Source organism: Paroedura picta, chromosome 5 (assembly GCF_049243985.1).
Source record: "Paroedura picta isolate Pp20150507F chromosome 5, Ppicta_v3.0, whole genome shotgun sequence".
NCBI classification, from domain to species: domain Eukaryota; kingdom Metazoa; phylum Chordata; class Lepidosauria; order Squamata; family Gekkonidae; genus Paroedura; species Paroedura picta.
In genome coordinates, this window is record NC_135373.1 from 58,041,535 (window position 1) to 58,065,539 (window position 24,005).

A 24,005-nucleotide genomic window follows, 5' to 3' on the forward strand; every position below is an offset into this window, starting at 1 on the left:
TGGGGCTTGGGCCACCTGCTCACACTGACGGCCACTTGTACCTGCCTCATCCAGAGCTCAGACATCTGGCAGGGTGGCTGCTGCTTGTGTCTTCTCCTTCCTGAGCTCAGGTAGACAGCTTCGATTGACAGCTCCCACCCACCTCAAATGAGGTAAGGGCTGCCCCTTGATTGATTCCTTGCTTGGCCACAATCCTGGAGTTTTGCCTAGGGCCCCAGAATCATTAAAACCACCCCATGTGAGTATGTGTTTCTTTGATTAGTTACTGCTGAATAGATGTGAAAGAGGGCTTGGAACAGTTTTAGGAGAAAATCCAGATACATCACAATATCTTTGTACAACCTCAGAAGGACAATCATAGTGAGTTCTCTGGTAGCTTTCCAAGATTTTAATCAAGATGTGACCATTCTTTTTGATCAAAATTTCACTTGTAATGAAATGTGATTTATCAGAAAGCAGTGCAGATAGCATGTACTTACCCCCTTTCTAGCTTTCCAACAGTGTCTACCTTGAATATCACTTTGAAATCGAAGGCGTAGGATATTCCAGCTGCTATGACCGTCTAAAAGAAAGCAATGGTTCAGCCATGTGTTCCTTTGTTTTCTAGTCTTGACTTTCTTGTTAGGAGATATATTATTGATCTTGTGGTTATTGAACTTTTCAGATTCACTTCCTTCTCTATTGTCTAGTCTTTCTTCAATATTAGCTATATATTAATGATTAAAATTTCAGCAGTGGGACAGACAGAGCATAGAAATGTACCCCAGAAATGCATCCATTAAGAGCATGTTCCTGAACCACGCAATAGGAGATGTGTATGGGGGGGGGGGGAAGGACTGATGGGGAGGCTTTGACCTCCCCATCAAGGTAGGGTAAGCTCTTGCTGATAGGTTGAGTTCTCTCTCTTTCTGCATGCTCAAGTTACTCCTGATTTTCTTGGCATTCAGTTCACAGGCAGTTTTTAAGGTCTGGTTCTTTACCTATCAACATTTTAAGTAAAGAACTTGTTTCTTGAATCTTAGAAGGACAAGCCAGTCATAGAGGACTGCATAAACTGATTTTTTTGGTGCTGCATATCTGTCATTTAGTATATATTTCATAATACCAAGCAAGTTTGCGATTTATAATGAGGGAACACCCCATCTTCTCTCTGGGTTCACTAGTTGAGGCACCCTCTTCCTTCCTTTGTAATCTATATTAACTTGCTAAAGGGAAAGGAAAATGTTTAACATATATCAGATATAAACATGTGGTACTCTAGAACGCAAAGCAGAATCCATGTGGGTGAAGAAAAAGGATTTCTTAACATAAGAAGCTCAGCAGTCTAACTGGGTGTCTGTAGGAGGTCATCTACAAAAGGGTTGCTCCTATTCCATTCTGGGGGCTGCTGTGCTCCTCAGAGAGGCAGAAATTCAGCAGGCAATGCATATACTCATTTCTTAGCTAGGAAGAACTGGGTTTATTGAATTCTTAAAGTTTGTACATCTGTTAACATGAGACCTCTAGAAATAATGCTGGTGAATCACAGAATACTGGAAAATACTTCAGAACTGCATTTTCCCCAACCCTGTTTCAAGAAGTGATTATTTTATGCAATTTGTTTTTTCCCTGAGTGATAGACAAAGACTGAATTGCTTGCTACAGTACATAGAGCAAGTATTGTTAAAAATGCCATCATTATTATGTATACTATTGGCTTTTATAGTCTCGATGAGGATGAGGATGAGAATAATTTCATTACCACAATGAGTTCAATGGGGATGGGTGCTGGAAGCTTGGCTTTGAAACGTTCATTCAGTTCTTTCACCGCAAACACAATAACCAAGATGATAAGAGCCGTGACGAGGTCTGCAATGTTTGTGTCTGTGATCTGTTCAAATACTCCTTTTAGGCTCTGTCAATGAGTGAAAAAGATATGTTGTCTAACATTACAGAGTAGGGGCAGTAATCTTTCGAACCACATATCAAGGCCGGTTGACAGTACTTGACCACCCTAAGCAAGGTACAATCTTCTCTTCCACCTGCTGGATCCATACAGTGCTTCTGGGGGCAGCACAGGCCACAGGAAGAAAATGCAGCCATTTCATGTTCTATGGGCCACCTTCCCCTCCTATACTGGCATCCTCCTTTTTATGCTTCCCCATGCAATGGCTTGGGTGGCAAATGGACCTCGGTACTGACACATCTCTATTCAAGTATTCAAGGCTAAGCCAATATTGGCATAGAAGTTCAGACAGGCACAAATATGGACTGCATTAAAGGCCAGTCCTTCTGTCCCTCTATATCAAATTGCTATCAAATCCTGTACAAACTAAGAACCCAGGATAGCGGGATAAAGGTGAACAATATGTCTCTATCTTGCTGCCTTTCAGTCTCTGTAAAACTTCCAATCTGCTTGCAATTTATCTCCACCCACTGAATTGCAAGACGAAAAGAAGTTTGAAACTTCCCAGCATATAGGAATGGGTCATTTCAGAAGTGGAAGTGAGATTTGAAAAGAATTCATGGGAATGTTCAACAGCCTGCCCTTGGATATATTCAAATTACATGGAAAAGGCACTCATATTTTAAAGCATTTGTTGTAGTAAAGTGCTTACATGTTGTTTGATCTAAACACTCACCCAAATAAGCCCCAGTGGTTCATTATATCCAGGAACTGGCAGCTGGAAAATGAATTTCAGTTGGGACACTACAACGTGGATAGCTGCAGCAGTGGTGAATCCGCTGATTAACGACTGAGACAAATAAATAACGATGAACCCAACATGTAGGATACCCAGTAGCAGCTGGAATACAAAACAAAAGTGATATTTATATGGGAACAAACAAACAAGGAATGTCAGCCTTGCTAGTTCCATAATAATACTATCTACATGGTTCCGTTTTGAAACATTCAAAAGTCTTCAGTCTTTCCAGTTCTGACACCAGCTGAGTATGGGGTGATCTGAACAGCAAGCATGTGACAGGAAGAGGAAGGATTTAGTGTCAAGGCCAGAACTGTGGAACTAGACTGAGTGTGCATGAAACCCAAACTGAGCACCAGGAGATCTACCATACTGAGAAAGAAGGCAAGTGTCAGTGCCATAGAGGAATCCCCTCCAACACTGCATGATCTTGCTTTACCATCGTGTTCCTTCTTTCAGCATGCCTGCAAAGAGAAGTGGGAGCCATGGCACACTTGTTCTCTAAACATGTCCACAAGTAGCAGGTCTTTTAAAAATTCAGAAAAATTATGACTCTATTTACAGAGGTTTGGAATCAGCTGGTGGGTTAGGTTTGCCATTTTCGGAGGCCAAAACCCTGTTGAAGCATCCCTAGTCCTCACTACCATTAATTAACTATTGGGAGAAAATGGGAGGGGGAATGGCATCTGTTCATGCCACAACATTATTTCTGGTTGTGTTTCCAGAAACTGCATTGCTGTGTCATGGGATACTGTTCCAGAGAGTTTCTGCCTCCCCAGTATTCCATGGAAGGCCAGCTGAGGTCTGGACACCACCACAAGCTAGGGAATCAACTGCTTCCATTGTTCCCCCTCCCCCCTCCCAAGCATGAGTGAGTTCTCTCATGGTTTCTACACCTGGGAGGGGATGGAGCCTACATGTCCATTCCCACTTTATGCTGCCTCTGGTCTCTCCCCCCTCCTCACGCCTGCCTGTTATTCCCCTAAAGTCATTAAGCGTCACTCCAATGTGAAGATGTCACTTCTAGTTTTGCACATTAATGCTCATTTGATTGCACCTGGTCCCAGAAACTTCCCACAAGTTGCTCACAATGCTTGGCTAACGGTAAACAGCATGCTGTGATGTTGTGTGAACCCCTGAGGTGCATAGGACTTGGGACACTTAGCCATTTCTTTAGCACTCAGATTTATATTGAATATACTCTGTAGTAAGGGTTTGTGGAGGAACTAAAGAGCCTGTTGATGCGGGTGAAGGAGGAGAGTGCAAAATTTGGCTTGAAACTCAACATCAAGAAAACAAAGATCATGGCATCCGGCCCTCTCAATTCCTGGCAAATAGATGGGGAAGAAATGGAGATAGTGACAGATTTTATTTTCCTGGGCTCCAAGATCACTGCAGATGGGGACTGCAGCAAAGAAATTAAAAGACGCTTGCTCCTGGGGAGGAAAGCTATGGCAAATCTAGACAGCATTCTAAAAAGCAGAGACATCACCCTGCCAACAAAAGGGCGTTTAGTCAAGGCTATGGTATTCCCAGTTGCAATGTATGGCTGCGAGAGTTGGACCATAAGGAAGGCCGAGCGTCAAAGAATTGAGGCTTTTGAACTCTGGTGCTGGAGAAGACTCTTGCGAGTCCCTTGGACTGCAAGGCGAACAAACCGGTCAGTCCTAGAGGAGATCAGTCCTGACTGTTCTTTAGAAGGCCAGATCCTGAAGATGAAACTCAAGTACTTTGGCCACCTCATGAGAAGGAAGGACTCCCTGGAGAAGAGCCTAATGCTGGGAGCGATCGAGGGCAAAAGAAGAAGGGGACAACAGAGAATGAGGTGGCTGGATGGAGTCACTGAAGCAGTAGGTGCAAACTTAAATGGACTCCGGGGAATGGTAGAGGACAGGAAGGCCTGGAGGATCATTGTCCATGGGGTCGCGATGGGTCGGACACGACTTCGCACATAACAACAACAACAAAGGGTTTGTGGGGAAAGAGAAACTGCCCTGGAGCCCCACAGGAATGAGAGCCTCTGAAATGGACTCTTTGTTGCTGTGCCACTGCCTGTGTCGTCGGGGACTATCTTTAAAACTGCTGCTCCTACCATCAGACTTAGAACTGGGAAAGGACCTGTGGAGCATTAATGTTGGGTGAGGAAAACTGTTCAGTCTGAAAAAGCCCAGGATAGCAAAGAAGGTTCCACATCATTTGGGCATGAATTTGCTGGTTGTGTCGGGCTCCTGGGAGTTCACTTGACCTTGGCCCTGGCCCCAACCTGGTGGAATGAGCTCCTGGAAGGGCCCTGTTGGAGCTCTCTGGGTTCCACAGGGCCTGCAAGATGGAGCTCTTCCGCCAGGCATTCGTTTGAGGCCAGGGCAGAGACTGGAGTTCTTGATCTGTGGGTCCCTCCCACAATCTGCCCCCCATGCCAGGCTAACATCACCTAGGGTCATCTAGTGGGGAACTAACGACTGTCAGCATCAGAGTTGTGGGTCCATAAGGGAGTTAGGTTAGGTTATTGATTATGCCATCGTTGAGTGTAAGGGTTTTTTTTAAAATATCTATTTTATACTTTATGCTTGTAAACTGCCACAAGATGGCTGTGCCAAGAATGGCGGTATATAAATCTAGGAATAAATAAAAATAATAATAAAAGGGCTGTTTGCCTGATGGCAGACAGGCCACCTTAAGTCATGGACTAGCCAAAACAAACAAACAAACAAAAGTGGCTGTCTGAAGACCATAGCGGCCACATGGGGACTTGCATGCACAGGGACTAAATAAACAAATACATACAAAGTTGTGCTGCTTGTTTGTTGATCCCTTGCTCTGAAACCTGATGTCTCTTTATTTACAAAAGGTGGCACAAGTTGTACTAACTTCTACACAGTACTAAATTCTACACTAAATATGTTCTTACACCATATATTTGGTTGCAGCAGGTGAAGAGTGATAGATATTGTTTGAAAATACTAACCTGAAAGATACCTGCAAGCATAGTCACAGTTGCAGCCACCATGACTCTGTCTTGATCTGTCAATGGACTCTTTGTTGCTGTGCCACTGCCTGTGTCGTCGGGGACTATCTTTAAAACTGCTGCTCCTACCATCAGACTTAGAACTGGGAAAGGACCTGTGGAGCATTAATGTTGGGTGAGGAAAACTGTTCAGTCTGAAAGAGCCCAGGATAGCAAAGAAGGTTCCACATCATTTTTAGAGATTTAGGAATAGGGTTGCCAGCTCTGAGTTGGGAAATACCTGGAGACATTAAGGGTGGAGCTGGGAGTGGGCAGAAATTGGGGCAGGGAGAGTCCTCAGTGGAGTATATTGCTATGGAGACCCCCCTCCAAAGCAGCTATTTCCCCCAGGGGGACTGATCTCTTTGGTCCAGAGATGAGCTATAATTCCAGAGGATCTCCAGGTCTTACCTGGGGACTGGCATCCCAAGGTAGGAGTATATTCTTGTATGGTTTTTAAACATTTTTGAGCTCTAATAATAAATTGTTTATATTTTTCTACATTTGCTTTTCTCCCTAACCTTTGTGGTTCTCACCTGTTTTTCAGGCTGGGATTGTTTCCTTTTATGTTATTTGTTATCCCTACATAGAAACCAGACCAGTTTACAGTATGCCTTTGGTATGAGCCTGTTCTTACATTACAGTATACATAGAACCTTTAGAGAAGCAGGCCAGTATGAGTACATGCCTGTGGTACCAAGCCTGCTTCTTTCTTTCTTTCTTTCTTTCTTTCTTTCTTTCTTTCTTTCTTTCTTTCTTTCTTTCTTTCTTTCTTTCTTTCTTTCTTTCTTTCTTTCTTTCTTTCTTTCTTTCTTTCTTTCTTTCTTTCTTTCACCAAATGTGGACCACATAGATGTGATCTACTTGCACTGACATTTGTGCATGCAATTCATAACCTGAGAATCCTCCTATACCCTCCCACTTGTATATTTTACAAGTGTAAATGTGTAATTCGGACTAATAAACAAAATTCACCCTGACTAAGTGGTTCAAGTGCACACACAGAGACTCCAAAGTACAAATGATGTTCCATTCTCTGCAATGCTAGGGAATGTACTATGTTCAATTAATGGAACGCTCCACAGCATGACAATGAATGCATGACCCCCTTCAGCAATCAAGCCTTGTGAAACTTTGAATTTCATACATGCTCGCTATCTGTTCTATGTCTCATTCTGTGATATCCACCCAGGATTTAAAAAGTACACCAAGTTCTGAAATATTAATGCTTGCATATATGCCTGGCATAACACTACTATGGTGGTATAACATCTTTTCTTATGGTGTTGTTTGGGATATCAAATGGAATACTTCCTCTAAGGCGGTGGTCCCCAACCACTGGGCTGCGGCCCGGTGCTGGGCCGCAAAGGCCCTGGCACTGGGCCGCGGCTCCCTCTCCCCGCCCCCCTCCCCACAGTAAGAAACTTCCCGGGCCGCAAGCTTGCGGCCCAGCAAGCTTCTTACTGTGTGTGGGGGGGAGGGAAGCAGGGCCGCGCATGCGCAATGCGCATGCATGGCCAAAAACACGCATGTGCGGCCGGGAATTCGCCCTCCCTGCTGCCGCCAGTCCCCAGCCTGAAAAAGGTTGGGGACCACTACTCTAAGGAATGTAGTAATGCATGGATTAGAGGCATTGGGTTGGGTCACAAAAGAATGCCTAAAATAGAACATATATAATATCTTTTATCAGGATCAATCAAAAGACCACAAAAAGCGAGTTTTTAAAAAAGGTTCTATAGAATTCATCCTGAAGATGGGCAATCAGAACAAAGAGGGGAGCAGGAGAGCAGCAATACTTAGAAGTGACTCATGGATATGGTGTTCTGTGCTGGAAAAGGCAGTGTAAGGTTTATTAAAATCCTGTAATGCAATGGTCTTCACCCTATGGTTAGAATCTTCAGGTGGGTTGTGGAGCCCCACCTGCTGGGTCACAAGCCTCTAGCTGTTTTTTGGAAGGACCAGCTAATGTGCATAAGCAAAAAGCAAGAGCACTTCACCTCCTATCTTCCCCCCCAAGCAAATGGAACAAAACACCTGGATGGCAAAGAGAGGTCACTCGGTGGAAAGGGCTTTTCCATGGCTCCAACCCTTGGTATATTCCTCACATTCCCTCCTCTTCTCCAGTGACTCATGTCATATGACCATGATGTGATATCCCGACTATGCAATGGGATTATAGTTGCATCCTTGGTCTGGAAGGGTTGATGATCACTGTGTTTAGGGCATATAGGAACCAAGAGGTTGATCGGAAACTTACCAACAGATATATGTCTGGAAGTGCCAAAGAAAAAATATATGATCACTGGGAAAAAGGCTGCATAGAGTCCATAATGTAGAGGAACATTTGCCAGTAAAGCAAATGCTAGGCCTAGAAATTAAACATAAGGAACACAAATCACATCAGGGAGAATGAATGTGTATAAAGCAAAACCACACCCAGAAGAAAACTAACTTTAAAAAATATATTTTTAAGTGTACCTTGTAGAACAGCAACCATCCCTGTGCTAAGTCCAGAAACGATGTCATTGAGCATCCATTCCTTGAAGCGGTATGCTGGTAGCCAGGAAAGGATAGGAAATACACCAAGAGTAATTTTCTTTGCTTTTTGTGGTGAGCATCTGAAAAGCCAACCATACAACAGTTTAGATACAGATATTTCTAATGGAATTCAATGAAAGGATAAAAATGTAGACAGAAGGATAATTTATAAATGTATGTTAATATTGATTTTGTATCACAAGAAGTTCAAGCAGAGGTGAGTCAACTTGAAAGTACCAGAACTCTTTCTTACTGTAATAAGATAGTCATCGTTTATTTAAACAGCATTTTTGGAACATCAAGTTCCTTCTCACCTCCTCTCAATGTCTTCTGCCAGGCACCTGCCTTTTTACTGTAACATGACCAGCAACTTTCATTGGGGGGAAACTCTTTCACATAAATGCATCTGCAAACCAGGAAAACTTTGCCAGCACAATTTCTAGTCAGCCCTTTTCATTTATTATGATCTTGAGGTTTCTACCTTGTATATTAGAAGAGAAAGCTGCACATGATCCTCTCAGTATGTGAAACTGCCATTTGTGTGACTAACCTTTCTTGACCTTTGTGCCATTTCTGAAACATTATTCAGGCTTTGAGAAACCCCAGAAGAGATGTCAGTAGACAATACTTTCCTGCCACACTGCTGGAAGTCACGTATCACCAGAAGTGACATCACCCAGACACTCCCACCAGATATGACATCATGTTCTGTTGCCCCCCAGCACCAGAAATGGCTCAGCGGCCTACTCTTCTGGGCAGGGAACAGGGCTTGGGCAGGCATCTGCTGCTCTATCACCCCATCACTGCCCCTCACGCAGCTAGGTTAATATGAGAGTACTTACCTCTCTGGACTATATTCACTACCCCATGCAACGAGCCTCAACCAGCAAGGGTTTTTATGACCGGGGCCCCTCCTCTTGCCCCCCTCCTATCATTGATCATTTGGGGGGGGGCGGGTCAACCTAACCATATATAGTCATATCATGTGATAAATTTTTAAAAATATATTTTAAAAATTAATTAACTGCCACTGTACTAGAAAAAGCCTTCAGGGACGATCGAGAAACTCCAAGGTTTCATAAGCCATCTGTTGAGAAAGCCTGCATAGTTTCCAATTTAAATAACTGTGACCGGAAGCCATTTAAAAACCCTGTTTTTCAATTTAATGTACTAAAGCAAGAGTACACAGTCAAGATAACATGACTACATGTTATCAAGAGAATTTTTATGTAGTGTATTCTCCTGGTTCACAAGGTCAAAGTGCCAAAATCAGAATGACCGAGAAAGGCTATTGACATGCAATTAAAAAACAACAACAACACCAAGAAACGTGTCAGAAAAGAGTTGGCAACCTTAACTCACAACAGCCTATTATTATTCCTGTGGCAGTTGGGGAAGAGAAACTGAAAGATAATTATATTGTCTGAGGCAATTCATGTAATAATGACTCAACCATCTGACCTGCAATGTTCATCTGCTATGTTCCTAAGGTAATGAATGCCATATTGTGTGTGACCAGGAAACTGACACAGTTGTCTGGAATGGCTGCTACTTTAATGACATGGCTTCAGTTTCATATAGGCCAGAGAAGTACTGATGCTGAGTAGTTCCATGCCATACTCCCCTCCCACACACTTGTTTCTGAGGTAACTAGTTTTTCCTCCATTTTGAGGCACCCATTCCTCAAAAGGTTTTTCAGGCAAATTTATTTGTATTCTATGATTTTACTGTATTTTTGAACTATTTATTTTAGTTATTTCTTATTTTTGTGCAACAAAGAAAATATAGATTAAAACCTTATTCCTTCTATTTCCTTCTCTGTTGGAAAAGAAGCTACAAATGGGAGAAGAGGAAAGCAGCAGAAAGGATTTTGGAGATGTGGTGAGATAATTCTGATAAGCTTTATTTAGTTCCATTCCTAACTTACCCGATCTATACATTGTTTTTATTGCTGTTGTTATTGTGATTATTATTATTAAAAACTGGAATAAAATCAACTAGTGTATTCTTTGTCTATGTAACATTAGCCATTAAAAGTAATAAATTCCAGAGAAGTAACTATAAATGTCTGTTAAAAACTATAGCGCTTAAAAATTAATAGATTTATTGTAGCATAAGCTTAATAGATATTAAATTGATAGATTTATTGTAGCATGAACTGAAGCACTTTACTTCTGATACACAGTGCGTCTCCATTTAGCTGATATGCACACACAAACATACAGGAGAAGACCATGAACATATGTGCAGATCTGTTTTCAGGAACAAGGAAACCTCCAATGGTGGGGTTAGCCGCTCCAAACACTTTTCTATAGGTTCTTTCTCATTAAGCATAACATTCAGGTGAAACTATTGACAGGGTACTTTGGACTGTTTTATAAACTGATATGGAACATAAAGGTGAGAGTCCAAAATACAAAGAATATGTTATAGGCCAAATGAGCTTCTTGAATTGTACTCGGTTGGTTGGTGCTCCAGCAAATCACACATTGTGGTAGGTATTTCACAGGAACCAGTATATAACCTTACAGGTTTTCATGGGTGTTGTGGCAGCTCTGATAATCGTGCTACTGGTGCAGTCCATTCACACATACATGTTTTTTCCCCTTTATTTTTTCTCTCCAGCACAGTTCTGTCTTTTCACAGTCACATTAAGGACTGATTTTCTAGGAGTAGGTAAAGAGGACTTTGCACATGCGAAGCATTGCAATTTTTCAGCAGCCTCAATGGGGTGGCACAATTCATGTTAAAGTACATTTCCCATGTGCTTGGAGATAAACGTGCCCCAGTCTCTAGCACCTGTCCCGGAAAATATGGGCAGGGTGTGATCCCCTTACATGAGAGTACCCTATTGGCTTCAATATATCTAGTCTGGTGGAAAGCAAGGAGTAGGGACAGGATCCAAGGCATTCAAAGTAGCCAGAATATTGTTCTCTCCTCCTCCATCCCCACTGAGGCTTATGATTAATATGTTATCTTCTTCAGCCTATCTCTGCATTGTTGTGGCCATCATATCAAGAAGTGTTTTTTAAGGAACTGGAGTTGAAGAATTCTCCGCCCCCCCCCTCAAGATCACCTTGAAGATTTACTTTGAAGCATTTTCCAGTTTGCTATAAGTCAGCATCCTTTATAAGCAGAGCTGCAGGGGCTGCTGTTTCAGAAGAGGTGCCCTCCAGCATTGAAATGTTTCAGCACTGGCATGCAAATATCATACACATAAAATGTGCATGGTCCTTCCAATGACATGCCAGCCCTCTGATTGGCCCTCATTGGGAGACATCCCCCCAATAATGAGATTGCCCTCCCCAATGAAGGCCAATCAGAGGGCTGCTGCATCATCCGAAGTCTCGTCCATGCTTCCCATGCCTGAGGAGGATGAGCCACCACCATGTGAGACTGGGAGCTGGTGATGGCAGTCCAACCATGCTCCACTGCACCCCACCACACACACACCCTTCTCCTTGCCCTCCTGGCTTGCCTCCTGGCCATCGGTGAGAGGCACCAAGCACCACCCAGACATGCTGCATGCAACCCTCCCCACTCTCCTTGGCATCCTGGCCCCCAAGAGGCCACAGAAGGGCAGACAGGCATGCTCCGCATTGCCCTTGCTGCTCTCGCGAGACTCCTGGGCACTGCAAAATGCCATCCCACCACCCTGAGCTTTCTGCCAGCTTGCATTCCAACAGAGTACCCACTACCACACTTCACCTAACTATGTGCCTATCTCTGGAAGGACAAGGAATAGCACTTGGCTGTACGCCGCCTCCCCCAATGCATCTTCCTCCCTTTTGGGTGAGGAATGATGTCTGGGCATGCGCCTCCTCATGGTCCTCCACTCCCTGTATTCCTACCTCCTGTCAGGGATGGTGGCTGAGTGTGCTCTGTCATGCCACTCTGACCAGCCTGCCTTCCTGCCTTCCCCACCCCCCTTGGCAGGAACCCTTACTCTGCCACCTCCCTTACTCATTCTTCTGGCCATTTTCAAAATGGGCGTCACTTCTAGTTTTTAAAAGTTTGCTGCCCAAATTCACCCTTCTTGGTCTAAAAGAGACAATAACAGAATACCACTAGTAATCAAATACAGTGCTCAACTCAAAATAGTTCAGTGCAGCATCAACAACTTACAGCCCCTGCTGAGTGACAACAGTTCTCTTTCACAAGCCCTATGGGTCAAACCTTTTCTTGCACACAGACAGCCCACCAATATTAAAATATTCGTCTCCTCCAATAATGCAGCATCTAACTAGAACATGAACACTGGTACCAGATCATGGAATAGAAGAAGAGTTGGTTGTTATTTGCCGCTTTTCTCTACCAGAAGGCATCTCAAAGCAGCTTACAATCACCTTCCCTTTCCTCTCCCCACTACAGACACCTGGTGACACCTAAGAGAGCCCTGATATCACTGCTCAGTCAAAACAGCTTTATCAGTGCTATGGCAAGCCCAAGGACCCCCAGCTGGCTGCATGTGGGGGAGCAGGGAATCAAACCCAGCTCACCAGATTAGAAGTCCACACTCCTAACCACCACACCCAATCCAGATGCCAACTTTGATGTCAAGTACACCTAGACAATGCGATCAATGAACCTAACAATATCAACTATGTCAGCTCATGCTGTTTATGCCAACAATAACCTCCAGTTCTCTACATAGGGTAAAGAGGTTAAACTGTGTGCCAGAGAATAAATGGATACAAATGTGTCATCAACAATCAAAAGACTAAGAAACCTGTAAGAGAACACTTCAGCCTTCCAGGACATTCAGTGAGGGACCTCAAAGTAGCTGTTTTATTGCAAAGGAACCTCAGGAACAGACTGGGAGGGGAAACTGCTGAATTACATTAATGCCCCCTCCCAACTTAACTAGGATGTTCATTTCTTATATCTCTACATACGCTTACATCTGTATTCTCACCAAAAAGGGCTATACATACTCTTTGTTATTGTATTGCTTACAGATTGTGATATAATGTAATGAATAATGTAATGTAATGTAATTTAGAATGGTGGATTGGAATGTATTTCTCTGGCCTGGTGACAGACGAGACAGGACACTGCACAACCAATCCCCCCACCCCTTAAAGAAAAGGATGTTGTTAGTTATCTTCATGCTTGAGAGGAAATGGATGGAGTCTAACAACAGGGTCTCTGTTAATAACTCTTAGCAGTACACTTACGTATCAATCTCCTATTTTGATATATTTATTTGCCTCACTGTGTTTCCAAATCCAAACAAATGCTGACCATATAAACTAAGCCTGTTATTCTTGTTTGGTCCTTGCATCTGTTAAACACCTTCATTATGCTGCATGCTAATTTGCTGCTCACCCTCTACCTATATGTATGAATTGGTAACTTCCATTTCAGCGTATCTGAAGAAGGGAGTGTGCACACAAAAGCTTTGCTGGTCTTAAAGGTGCCGCTGGGCTAGAATTTTGTTCTATGAACAAAGTTCTAATGGGATTTGGACTGCATTATCTATAGGGATAAATGTAAAGCTGAAACGATCCTCTGTAAGCAAGTATTGTGACATGCAGATTTTGCTGAGGTTTTTCAATGAAGCAATTATGATCCTTGTGGAAAATTGGATTTAGCAAAATGCCGGACTTTATTAAGGATGGTATTATCATATGTACAAATACAACATAGTGACTCTGCCTTTTTTCAGTTTTGGCAAGTGAGATATTTCATACAGAGTAAGCAAGGTCAAATAAATATATCTACAACATCACTTAACAGACATAGTTGCCCAGTTACAGTATACTGGCAGAGGTAGAATGAAAAGTAGCCACAGAGTGAGGGGGAAGACCTGCTGGTACAATGTATTTCCCAATCAGCAGAACGTTTCAGTGAATATAACAATAAAGGAAAACGTTATTAAACTCATGTGTTGGAGGTACTTGACACCAGACAGCCTAAGGAAAATAACATCTTCCCTATCAAGTATATGCTTGAGATGTAAAAAAAACCTCATGAGCTCATTAATTCATATCTGGTGACACCATTTGATTATAAAAGTTTTCTGGAATGCAGTGTTCAAGTTAGTGAGAGGAATTCTTCATATAAAAATATGAAAAAATAATAGTGCAACTCCTTTGACCATTATGTTAAGAGGGATATTAGTTAGCAAGATGTGTTTAATAGGAATTATATTAATCACAGTCAGTATGTTAATAGCTGCAGCATAAATACAAGAGAAAGCACCAGACCTTGAAAAATGGTGGAGGAAAGTATGTTATACTATGTTGATAGGGGAAATATCTCCATGTAGGAAATTGTGGGATGGAGACAGATATGCAGAAGATAACTTTGTGCTCGTCTGGCCTCCCTTCATTACTTTTTGGAACATAAATAAAAAACGAAAGAATTAGCCAAAAAAGAAATATAGAACCTTGTTTAGATGGTCAAATCTTACCTCATGGATATTGTATTATACATTATTTATTACGTAGTCTCGTGTATAATATAAGATAAATGGATTATAAAAGCCCCTCCAACAAGAAAAGACCGAGAACTTGCAACAGTTAGCTAGTTGATCATAACTTTTATTTGTAAAAGAATGTTTCTTACCTAAAGAGTACTCTGAGATGATCTATAAAGGTTTTATGAGATCGATGCACTTTCGGATGGTCTTCATCAAAAAGGACTTCTGAATATACTGGTCGGGCCACAACATACTGGTTGCCTACAGGTTCAACCATTTCTCTGGCAAAAAGGTCCCTGTGACAGCTGGTTGAGTCCTTCTTACTTTAAATCCTGAGAATAAATTACACAGTGTACTTTTAAAATAACCTAGCACCATGAAGCCCACAGATCAGTGAACTTCAAATTAACCATTACCACCTTTGAAGATCAAACAAAAGAGTATTAGGGCACTGAAATCTTGTTTCTCTAGTGACCCTCCTCCTCCTTTCTTTTCACATTCCAAAATGTTCTATCTCTAGAAGAAAAAAAGCTCAAAAAACTTCCACATGCATAAGAGCCCCAAAACATAGAAGACTGACTTCTTATCTCTAAGTCAATACTCCAAAGATAAGGTGATCACTTAAAAAAAAACACATTTCCTATTATAATGGAGAGAAAAGTAAACTGTATTTGCTTTTATATGACCTGAGTGCTTGGTTAATTTTAGGCTGTTATTTCACCCCACAGATGGATGCAGGCCAAAGAGCGTAGATTTTATTGTCTTTACACTTGAGGAAATTTTGGAACCTGAGCCTAGGTTTGTGGATTTGGGGTTGTATATAGGTTTACAGGAATATTAACCCCAATATCGTTTCCTTTTAGAGGTTTGCGGTGCCCCAAAGTATGAGAAAGAATCTTATTTATGGTTAAGAGCGGTGGCCTCTAATCTGAAGAACTGGGTTTGATTCCCCACTCCTTCATGCGCAGCCCACTGGGTGACCTTGGGACAGTCACAGTTCTCAGGGCTCTCTCAGGCTCACCTACCTCACTTCTTCTCCTCTTTATTACTATTTAATTATTTTATGATTTTCCAGGGCTGAGAAAAAGCATTGCAAGCATGTGGAGTTGTTGTAGTTTAAATTTAGTCCTAGAAATATGTCATGTTTTCATCTATATATATACTATTACTGTAATATTGCCTTCCATCCCAACTATTTCCTGATTACGTCCTGCAGATATTGTAACTAGAAACTATTTACAGTTGTCTCCTCATATATACTTTTGTTCACGTGCTGTATTTCTGAATTTTAATTCTGTGTCACCTTGAGCTGAGCTTTGAAGAGGTGGCATAGAAATATAATAAAAAAAAGAATTAGTTCTGTTCCAGTTTCACTTGAAAAACATAGAGGTGCTAATGTGGTGCTAACTGCAGAGATCCTTTAGCCACAAAAGAGAAGAGAAAGTGGACAGTATTTTGTGCTACATCATCTGTATCTGTTTTGTTTTTATTATTTATGCATTTAATTTGTTATTCCTTGTCCTCCTAATGGAGACCCAAAGTGGCATACATCATTCTCTTCTCCTCCATTTATTCTCACAACAACCCCATCAGGTGGACTAGGCTGAAAATGTGTCCGGCCTAAGGTCACCCAGCAGACTTCTATGGCACAAGCAGGGGTTCAAACTTGGGTCTTCCATATTCCAGTCCAAGACTCTCAACTGCTGCACCCTGGCACCAGTGCAGCAGTTGGCAGTGCTTTGCTTAGTCCAGTTTAGTGGCAAAAAGCCCACTGGTTTTGATGATTCATTTGGCTCTTTCCCCAGAGAATGGAATTTTGAAATATGGGCAGCTTTCAACTAGACAATAGGTTAAAGCATGTTGCACACAACAAAGGTCACAGTGATTGGATGCTGGCAAAGCTCAGTCAGTAGACCCGGAGGGAGAAGATCTGAATCGAGAACCAGGAGGCAGGCAATATGAAAAGTAATGTTACTCTTTCCCTCTTTGCACACTATAGAGTTCATGGTTTAGGTCTAGGCCCACATGCTATGTCAGATAGAGCACAACCATGTGTGACTTGTGTGTTCTCCTCAATTCCTACACATGTGGAGCCCAAGCCTTCCACCCGGGAATAATTTTCCCAAACAGAAACAATCCCTGTTTGGGGGAAATAGTACTGTGAGGTCTCCTTTCTTCTATATTTTGTTTGGAAAGCAATCCAGATCATTCTTCAAGCAGTTTGGTATCTGTCGACATGTCCAGTAAGATCATAGTAGTTGTGCGGCTTCATGAACAATGGAATATTTGAATTATTGTTCCTCCTTCTTCTGAACCCTGATGGTTACATTCCAGACAAATGCTTCAGATATACCCACAACTGCTGGTGACCAAGGGAGGTGCTGGCATTTTTTCCCTTTGAACAGGAGCTCTCCATGGCAAAATCATTTTTTAATGACCCCTTTAAGTTACAACCGTCTTTTGTCTTGCACCAAGGTTTCTGGCTCAAGAGTTCTGGCTGCCCCCCTGCTGCCCTCCCATGTTTTGTGTGTCAAACTAACAATAGCACAATTAAAGGCTCAAGTTTACTGCTTTCTTCTTGCCTTTCGTCATATCTGCACGTTGTTCTCTTTGGGCTGTGGAATGGTATGGTATAGCCCAGTCTCATCAGATCTTAGAAGGTAAGTAGGGTTGGTCCTTGCAAAGGAGACCACCGAGGAAGATAGCAGAGGAAGTCAATGGCAAGCCGCCTCTGCTTCTCTTGTGCCTTGTAAGCCCTTTGCTGTGGTTGCCATACACTGGTTGCAGGTTGATGACATATACATACATATACTTTGTTCTCATATTAGTTCTGCCTATGCCCTGGGCATTGGGGGTGGGGGTCAAAAAGACCAGGATTACTTCCCTTAGATCGTAAGGAATAGTATTCCCCAGCTGGTGAGCCACTAAACTGTGTTAGGATACCTGTTTGAAAAATGCAGTCTGCAGCTGTGTTCTGTCCAAGACTTTTGTTTATATAGCTGAGACAGGCTCCATCAGAATTTTATTGCCTCTGACATTTGGGCTGGCTCATCCTGGTTCAGAAAACCCAGCTAGTTGTACAGAGCCTGTTTAGTGTTCTCTGAATTTCGCCATGCGTCAAGCCCTTTTCAGTTGTTTGATTTTGGTGCTCCAACTGCACATATTGAGAACATGTGCCATCTAGAATCCACATTTTTCCTATGCATCCACACATTTGGTATACATGAACACATACTTTCAGAAATCCAGTGTTTTGTTCACATGTAGCGAAGCTGGGGGGGAAAGCGTGCTTGCCCTATTTAACACAAAAAAGCGATCAGATGTGCCAGGAGGATTATAGATGGTGAGAATAGTCCAGTTACATGTTATTACAGAAGGTAGATGCTGGCCTCCCTACTTGAAAATGCATCCACAGACAGGAAATACCGCCAAGCTCTGTTCTATCCTCACAGGGTTACATTTCAATAGGAGGCAGTTATCTTACATTTATTTTATTGTGCATTGTTTTTAAGTTGTTGTTAACCACCCTGGGCCAACCAGGATAGGTTGATATATAAATAACACATACATTTATTTATTTAAAATCAAACAACTGAAAAAAGGTGATAGTTAACCTATGTAATTAGCACACTTGTTAATCCAGATTTTGGATTCTCAGACCATTTTGGATGTATGATTGGCTATTTAGGCAACTGAAGCTGTTTTTAATGAAGTTATGAAATAAATATTTTAAAGGATGAAATAAACCTACTTTCACTGCTCACATGTACACACATCTATCTAATATGCAAGTAGAACTTACCTGTAGGAAGTTTTCATCAATGAGCGGCCAGGAACATGAATAGAGAAAAAGCTAGAGGCAGCTAGGAATTTGGCAGGAGAAAACCAGAGACCACTTCGACAGCATTGGCTCTTCAGTGGAATCCATTCCTTATATAGCTGTGGAAAACACCATCCTATGTACAGCTATAATAACTAACTTCCATTAACTTTTACAGGGTATGAAGATTTCATGATGGCCTTGACCATTGAGCCTATGATCAATAAGGATGATAAGGATGGTTTCCTGAAGGTCTTGCTGATTGCTTAACTTGTCGAGTTATATTACATGACTAGTTTGCATAAGTTAGAATGGGAACAAATATATGGATAACAACAGTAGAGAGGCACACTGATGTATGCCAGTCAGTTTCCAAAATTAAGTTAGACTGACAAGGAAATGAGACGTCTGAGAAGCAGTTATAAATGTTGCAAAAGTAGCTGCTTCTGCGTTCCAGCATGATAAGGGATGTGACTTTGCCGAAGATGCTGGCTTGCGAAAGGCAAAGGCCCAGCCTATACTGAGAGGTACTAAAGAATGTTTTGAAAAAGCAGCCTCTTTTGGTGGAGGATAAATCAAGATTCCCTATTGTGCTCAAGGAGGGTTCTTGGCTGGGTATATTGATCCCGAGGGGGCTGAGGAAAGACTGTGTTGATGCTACAATGGAAAACTTTTCACAGGTTGAATTCCTGTTATACAACTCTTTAAGCTGCAGGAGGTTCATTGCAAGGACGGAAGGAAGGAAGGAAGGAAGGAAGGAAGGAAGGAAGGAAGGAAGGAAGGAAGGAAGGAAGGAAGGAAGGAAGGAAGGAAGGAAGGGAGAGGGGGGGGTAAGTCCTAGTGGCATAAACAGTTCTCCTCTCCAGCAGTTTAAGCTCTCCCACTGCAACTGGGAATATAGCTGTAGAAAAGGGCAAGAGTCCAATAGCACCTTAAAGACAAACACAACTTGTGGCAGGGAATGAGCTTTCGTGAGTCAGTGCGCACCCCTTCAGATACCCAATGGATTTCCATTCTGTTTGGCTAAATGTGGTGCCTTCCATGGAGATAGACCAAGATGGGTAGCTGTGTTTGTAGCAAAAGTTAATATCTTTAAGGATTAACAAGATTTGTGGCAGGGTGTGAGCTTTCTTGAGTCACTGCTCATGTCATATAACATAACCAGTGGCCCTCTGTCATAGAGGAACACTAAGCATGTTCTGTGTTGTATGAAAGCACAGTGTAGGGAGCAGGATAAGGTCAGCGTCTGCACAGAGGGATTCTTCTGCTGGTCCTCCAGTTTGTTTGGGGACCAGGTCCACAGTGTTATTAGCCTAATTCTGTCCCCTCCTTACTGCTTATTAAAATCTAAGTACCAAAGCTCTTTGATGTAGCCAGTGAAGGAATCCTCATTTTCAGCAATCAAGTGTTCTGTATGGGCACAGCATGAGAGGTTGCCATGATAAACCTACAAAGACGCCAATCCTAAATGTACAATTAGATGGGAATTAGTTTATCTGTTTTGCAAATATTCTTCCCTTGAAATAAATGGGATTTAAAAATATTTACCATATATACTCGCATATAAGCCTAGTTTTTCAGCGCCTCATTTCACACTGAAAAAGCCTTCCTTGGCTTATATGCGGGTATATATGGTATTTGAAATAAAAGCCTGCTTCAGGCAGCCAATCATTGCATTGCCTTTTGCAAATGTGTACTGCAAGCTGACCTTGCTCTGGCAGCTTGTATGACATCAACGGTTTGACTGAGGAACTCTGATCTTTCCCCCCCCTTTTGCCTTCACTTCTTCCTCTTCTTAATCACTTCTTCCAAACTATTCTTTTCGTTTCTGTGGTTGGGTTCTGGGTATGCTTTGGGATTTACTGTTTCTTTCTCCTAGTGTTTCTTTCTTCATTTATTTGAGGGACAGCATTGTTTGCCTTTTCTTCTTGTGGTTGTGTTTCTTTTAAAAGTTGATTTTTACAGTTCTTTATTTCAGTGTTTTGTTCTGGGGGGGGGGGGGCACTGCAGTTGTAGTTAGAGTTGTCCATTCTCCCAGTTTGGTAGCTGTTGTTCTTGTGGTAGTAGGTTGCCAATTTCAGGTACTGTTGTTCTGCTCTGGTTTCCTGGCCAGGGGGGCACTGTTTGGTTCTCCTTCCAGAGCTGTTCTCACAGAGTAGTTCTGTCAGAGCTCTCTCAGGGTGTCTGGCATGAAGAGAGGAAGGAAAGGTGATCGTAAGCCATTCTGAGACTACTTTGGTTAGTGAAAAGCGGGGTACAAAAACCAGCAGCTATTCATCCTCTTGACTTTTCTGTACTTGTTGGGGGGGGGGAGGCTGGATGGGAGAGCCTGTGATGATGGAGCATTTTCCACTCTCAGCTTATACACGAGTCAGTAAGTTTGCCCAGATTTTGTGGTGAAATTGGGTGCTTCGGCTTATATGTGGGTTGGCTTATATGCGAGTATATACGGGTAGCTCTGGTTCAAATGTGTTCAAAACATTCAGGCTGAGGAATTATCAGTAATGCAATGAACACCAAGGCTTTCATGGGCCATTCCACTAACCTAATGTGGCTATTTCATGATAATTAAGATCTTTTCCACAGTCATGCTTTCCTATGGAAGTGCCACTAGATGTTTCAGCCATAGAGTCTAGTGGTATCTTAAAGGCTACTGTTGAAGTAATGTTAGTCTTTAAGGTGCCACTGGACTTTTGCCTTATTTAACTGAATTTTAACCAAATGATGGTGCCATTATTTAACCATCCTCTAATAGTTGGAATATGCAAGATCTGTAGTATGCATGATTGAGCAGCATATGAAGAACATCCTACAGGAGGCATCAGAGGAGATGTGTATTTTGCCTAGTTAGATTAGGAACTTCCTGATACTTTTCAAATAATCTCCTCCTAATTAGCTTAATTGGAGACTTCCTGCTCCCATGAGCACACTTCCTCCCTGCTTGCCTTCAGATGAAAAAGAACAGTTAGTCAGGACTATCTCTCTGCTCTCCCATTACAAACCTGTTTCTATTCTCAATAAAGCTGTTTATTCTTTAAGTTGCCAGTACTTTGCTCCTTTGCATATTTAAACTGCCAATACTAGTTTCCAGTGTTTTATACCAGTGGTCCCCAACCTTTTTATCACCGGGGACCACTCAATGCCAGGGACCACTCACCGGGAACCACTCAGCGTCTTTTACTGAGGCCTGGTGGGGGGGATAGTTTACTCCTCTACTCTCAACCACTGCCCTTTCGCTCTCTGATCGCTATGGTAATGTTTAAACATTCCTTCAAAATAAGATACAGACACGCCACAACAATGAACATAAGGAACATTTTATTTTCATGGAAATTTTAACTCATGACAATGACAAATCAATGGGAACCCTGAGCTTGTTTCGCTGCAACGAGATCTGGGAGTGATGGGAGACAATGACACCTGAAGTGTGTTGTAAGGGGCCGGGGGGGGGATGAAGTAAAGGGCCGGGGGGGGGAGAAGGCGTCCTTTGGGGCCCACCTCCAATTAGTCGAAGGGCCACATGTGGTTCGCGGCCCACAGGTTGGGGATCGCTATTTTATACAGTAGTTAGAGAGCCTCTTGTGGCGCAGGGTGGTAAGGCAGCAGAAATGCGGTCTGAAGCTGTCTGCCCATGAGGCTGGGAGTTCAATCCCAGCAGCCGGCTCAAGGTTGACTCTGCCTTCTATCCTTCTGAGGTCGGTAAAATTACCCAGCTTGCTGGGGGGTAAACGGTAATGACTGGGGAAGGCACTGGCAAACCACCCCGTATTGAGTCTGCCATGAAAATGCTAGAGGGCGTCACCCCAAGGGTCAGACATGACCCGGTGCTTGCACAGGGGTTACCTTTACCTTTATACAGTAGTTAGATATATTGAGATGATTTCTTGCTATGGAGTTTAATCTGTTTGCCTGCAAATGTCTTACTTTTGTACTCAGAACAACATCATACATAAAAAGAGCAGCATTTTTAAAGTTTTAAAATATCTGTATGTGATCTTTCTATAGCTCTACATTTGATACTAAAATATAAAACAAAAATATTCCTTTTTTGATGTATTACTCTTGGCTCTGGTGTGGGAAACAATTATCTTATCATTTGAAATAAACTGTTGGCAGAGTTCAGGAAATAAACCAATCCACACTTTTGTTGTTTGCTTTCAATGAATTTATTGCCACCATTAATGCAACAGAGAGGTCTTCAGAGCACAAGCACTAACACCTAGTAACACACAGCAGAAAAGAGAAACAAGAAGAGGTAGGCTGAACTGCAAGAGAAAATATTTAATAAACCTCAAACATTAGAGAATTCCCTAAAGCTCCCCATAGGGTAGGGTGCAAGTGGACTAAGCCATTTTTCCAGAAGTATTTATAGAAACCAGATTCTTAGCAAGCTGTAGCATCTCCAGCAATTCTCGACAGCACTTGTACTATCCCATCATGTTTAATTTTGCTAGAAAGGTCCAGTGGTGATCTCTGGACAATGGTTTGCTCACAGAACACACCTTTCCTGCTGCAGTCTACTGTTCATCTCAAATTCAGAGTCAGGGTCAGCAGAGGACAGTGGGTTTTGTGTCAACAGAAATCTGGCACAAGCAGGAGGGGATTTAGAATCAGTCCCAGTTATGTAAAAACATAAGTACCAATCAGAAGTTCCACAGAATTAGTGCAATCATAGTTATTACTCCTGTGAACTGTTGGAGTGAAAGAATCAGTATGCCTGGACATGGGGGTGGGGGGGGTGCTACATCACTCTAAGTGTGTATAAGTGTAATCTCCTCAAATTGTCCTATCTCACCTCACATGGTCTTCCATGGAGATAAATGTCTCTGCAGGTCTCTCTGGTAGATACAAGTCCTCATACATGATACTAGATTAGCTGGCCTTTTCTGATAGGGAGAGTTCTCTTTAGATTAGGCTTCTCCCTCTTCTTTAGACTGCAACTTGCAGATGAGCTGGATCTACTTGAATAAATGTAAGTTGCCTCTTTTTTTTTGCAATTTACTTCTTGGGTGATTTATTTACTGCACTCAGTACCACACTTCTATGACTGGGCAAAATTTCGCTATATTAACCAAATATCCCAATAGGGTTATGGGTCCAGAGTAAATTTTAAAGTTTAAAAGGAATTTTTCTTGTGTTTTTCTCTTGCTCGAGCAATTACATCACTGCCCTCTGTCAAGAACAAAAGATGCTGGGAATTTGCCTAACAGCTGGTCCCAATCTCTGAGTGCAGAAAGAAGCTTTTTTTCTCTGTCCCTTCCTTTTCAATTACTAAACCATGGCCGCCTAAATTATGGAAATTTCTCTGGAGCGATTGTTCACAACTGGATTTTCCTGTGTGGACAAGCTCATTCAGTTGCATAGGAATACTGTAGCCGGGCTGTGAGTGCTATGAATGACCTCTGCCTGAGACCCTGGAGAGCAGCTGCCAGTCTGAGTAGACAGCAGCGACTGTGATGGACCAGTGGCCTTATTGAGCATATGGCAGATTCATGTGTGTTGACAACTGAAGTGTTTTGTCATGCAGGAAAATTC

At 42.3% G+C, this 24,005-nt stretch overlaps 1 protein-coding gene across 1 annotated transcript in view; it reads right to left on the reverse strand.

Annotated features, from left to right (window-relative positions):
• Positions 1–18,578, reverse strand: part of SLC26A3 (solute carrier family 26 member 3) — a 39,497-nt gene extending 20,919 nt beyond the window's left edge. The window contains exons 1-8 of the mRNA XM_077338185.1: positions 18,453–18,578; positions 14,797–14,982; positions 8,167–8,306; positions 7,946–8,056; positions 5,650–5,804; positions 2,622–2,786; positions 1,742–1,894; positions 480–562 (exon numbers count right to left, since the gene is read on the reverse strand). Of these exons, the coding sequence (XP_077194300.1) occupies positions 480–562; positions 1,742–1,894; positions 2,622–2,786; positions 5,650–5,804; positions 7,946–8,056; positions 8,167–8,306; positions 14,797–14,927 (938 nt within the window). The 5' untranslated portion in view covers positions 14,928–14,982; positions 18,453–18,578. The remainder of the gene's footprint in view (positions 1–479; positions 563–1,741; positions 1,895–2,621; positions 2,787–5,649; positions 5,805–7,945; positions 8,057–8,166; positions 8,307–14,796; positions 14,983–18,452) is intronic.
• Positions 18,579–24,005: the final 5,427 nt, after the last annotated feature.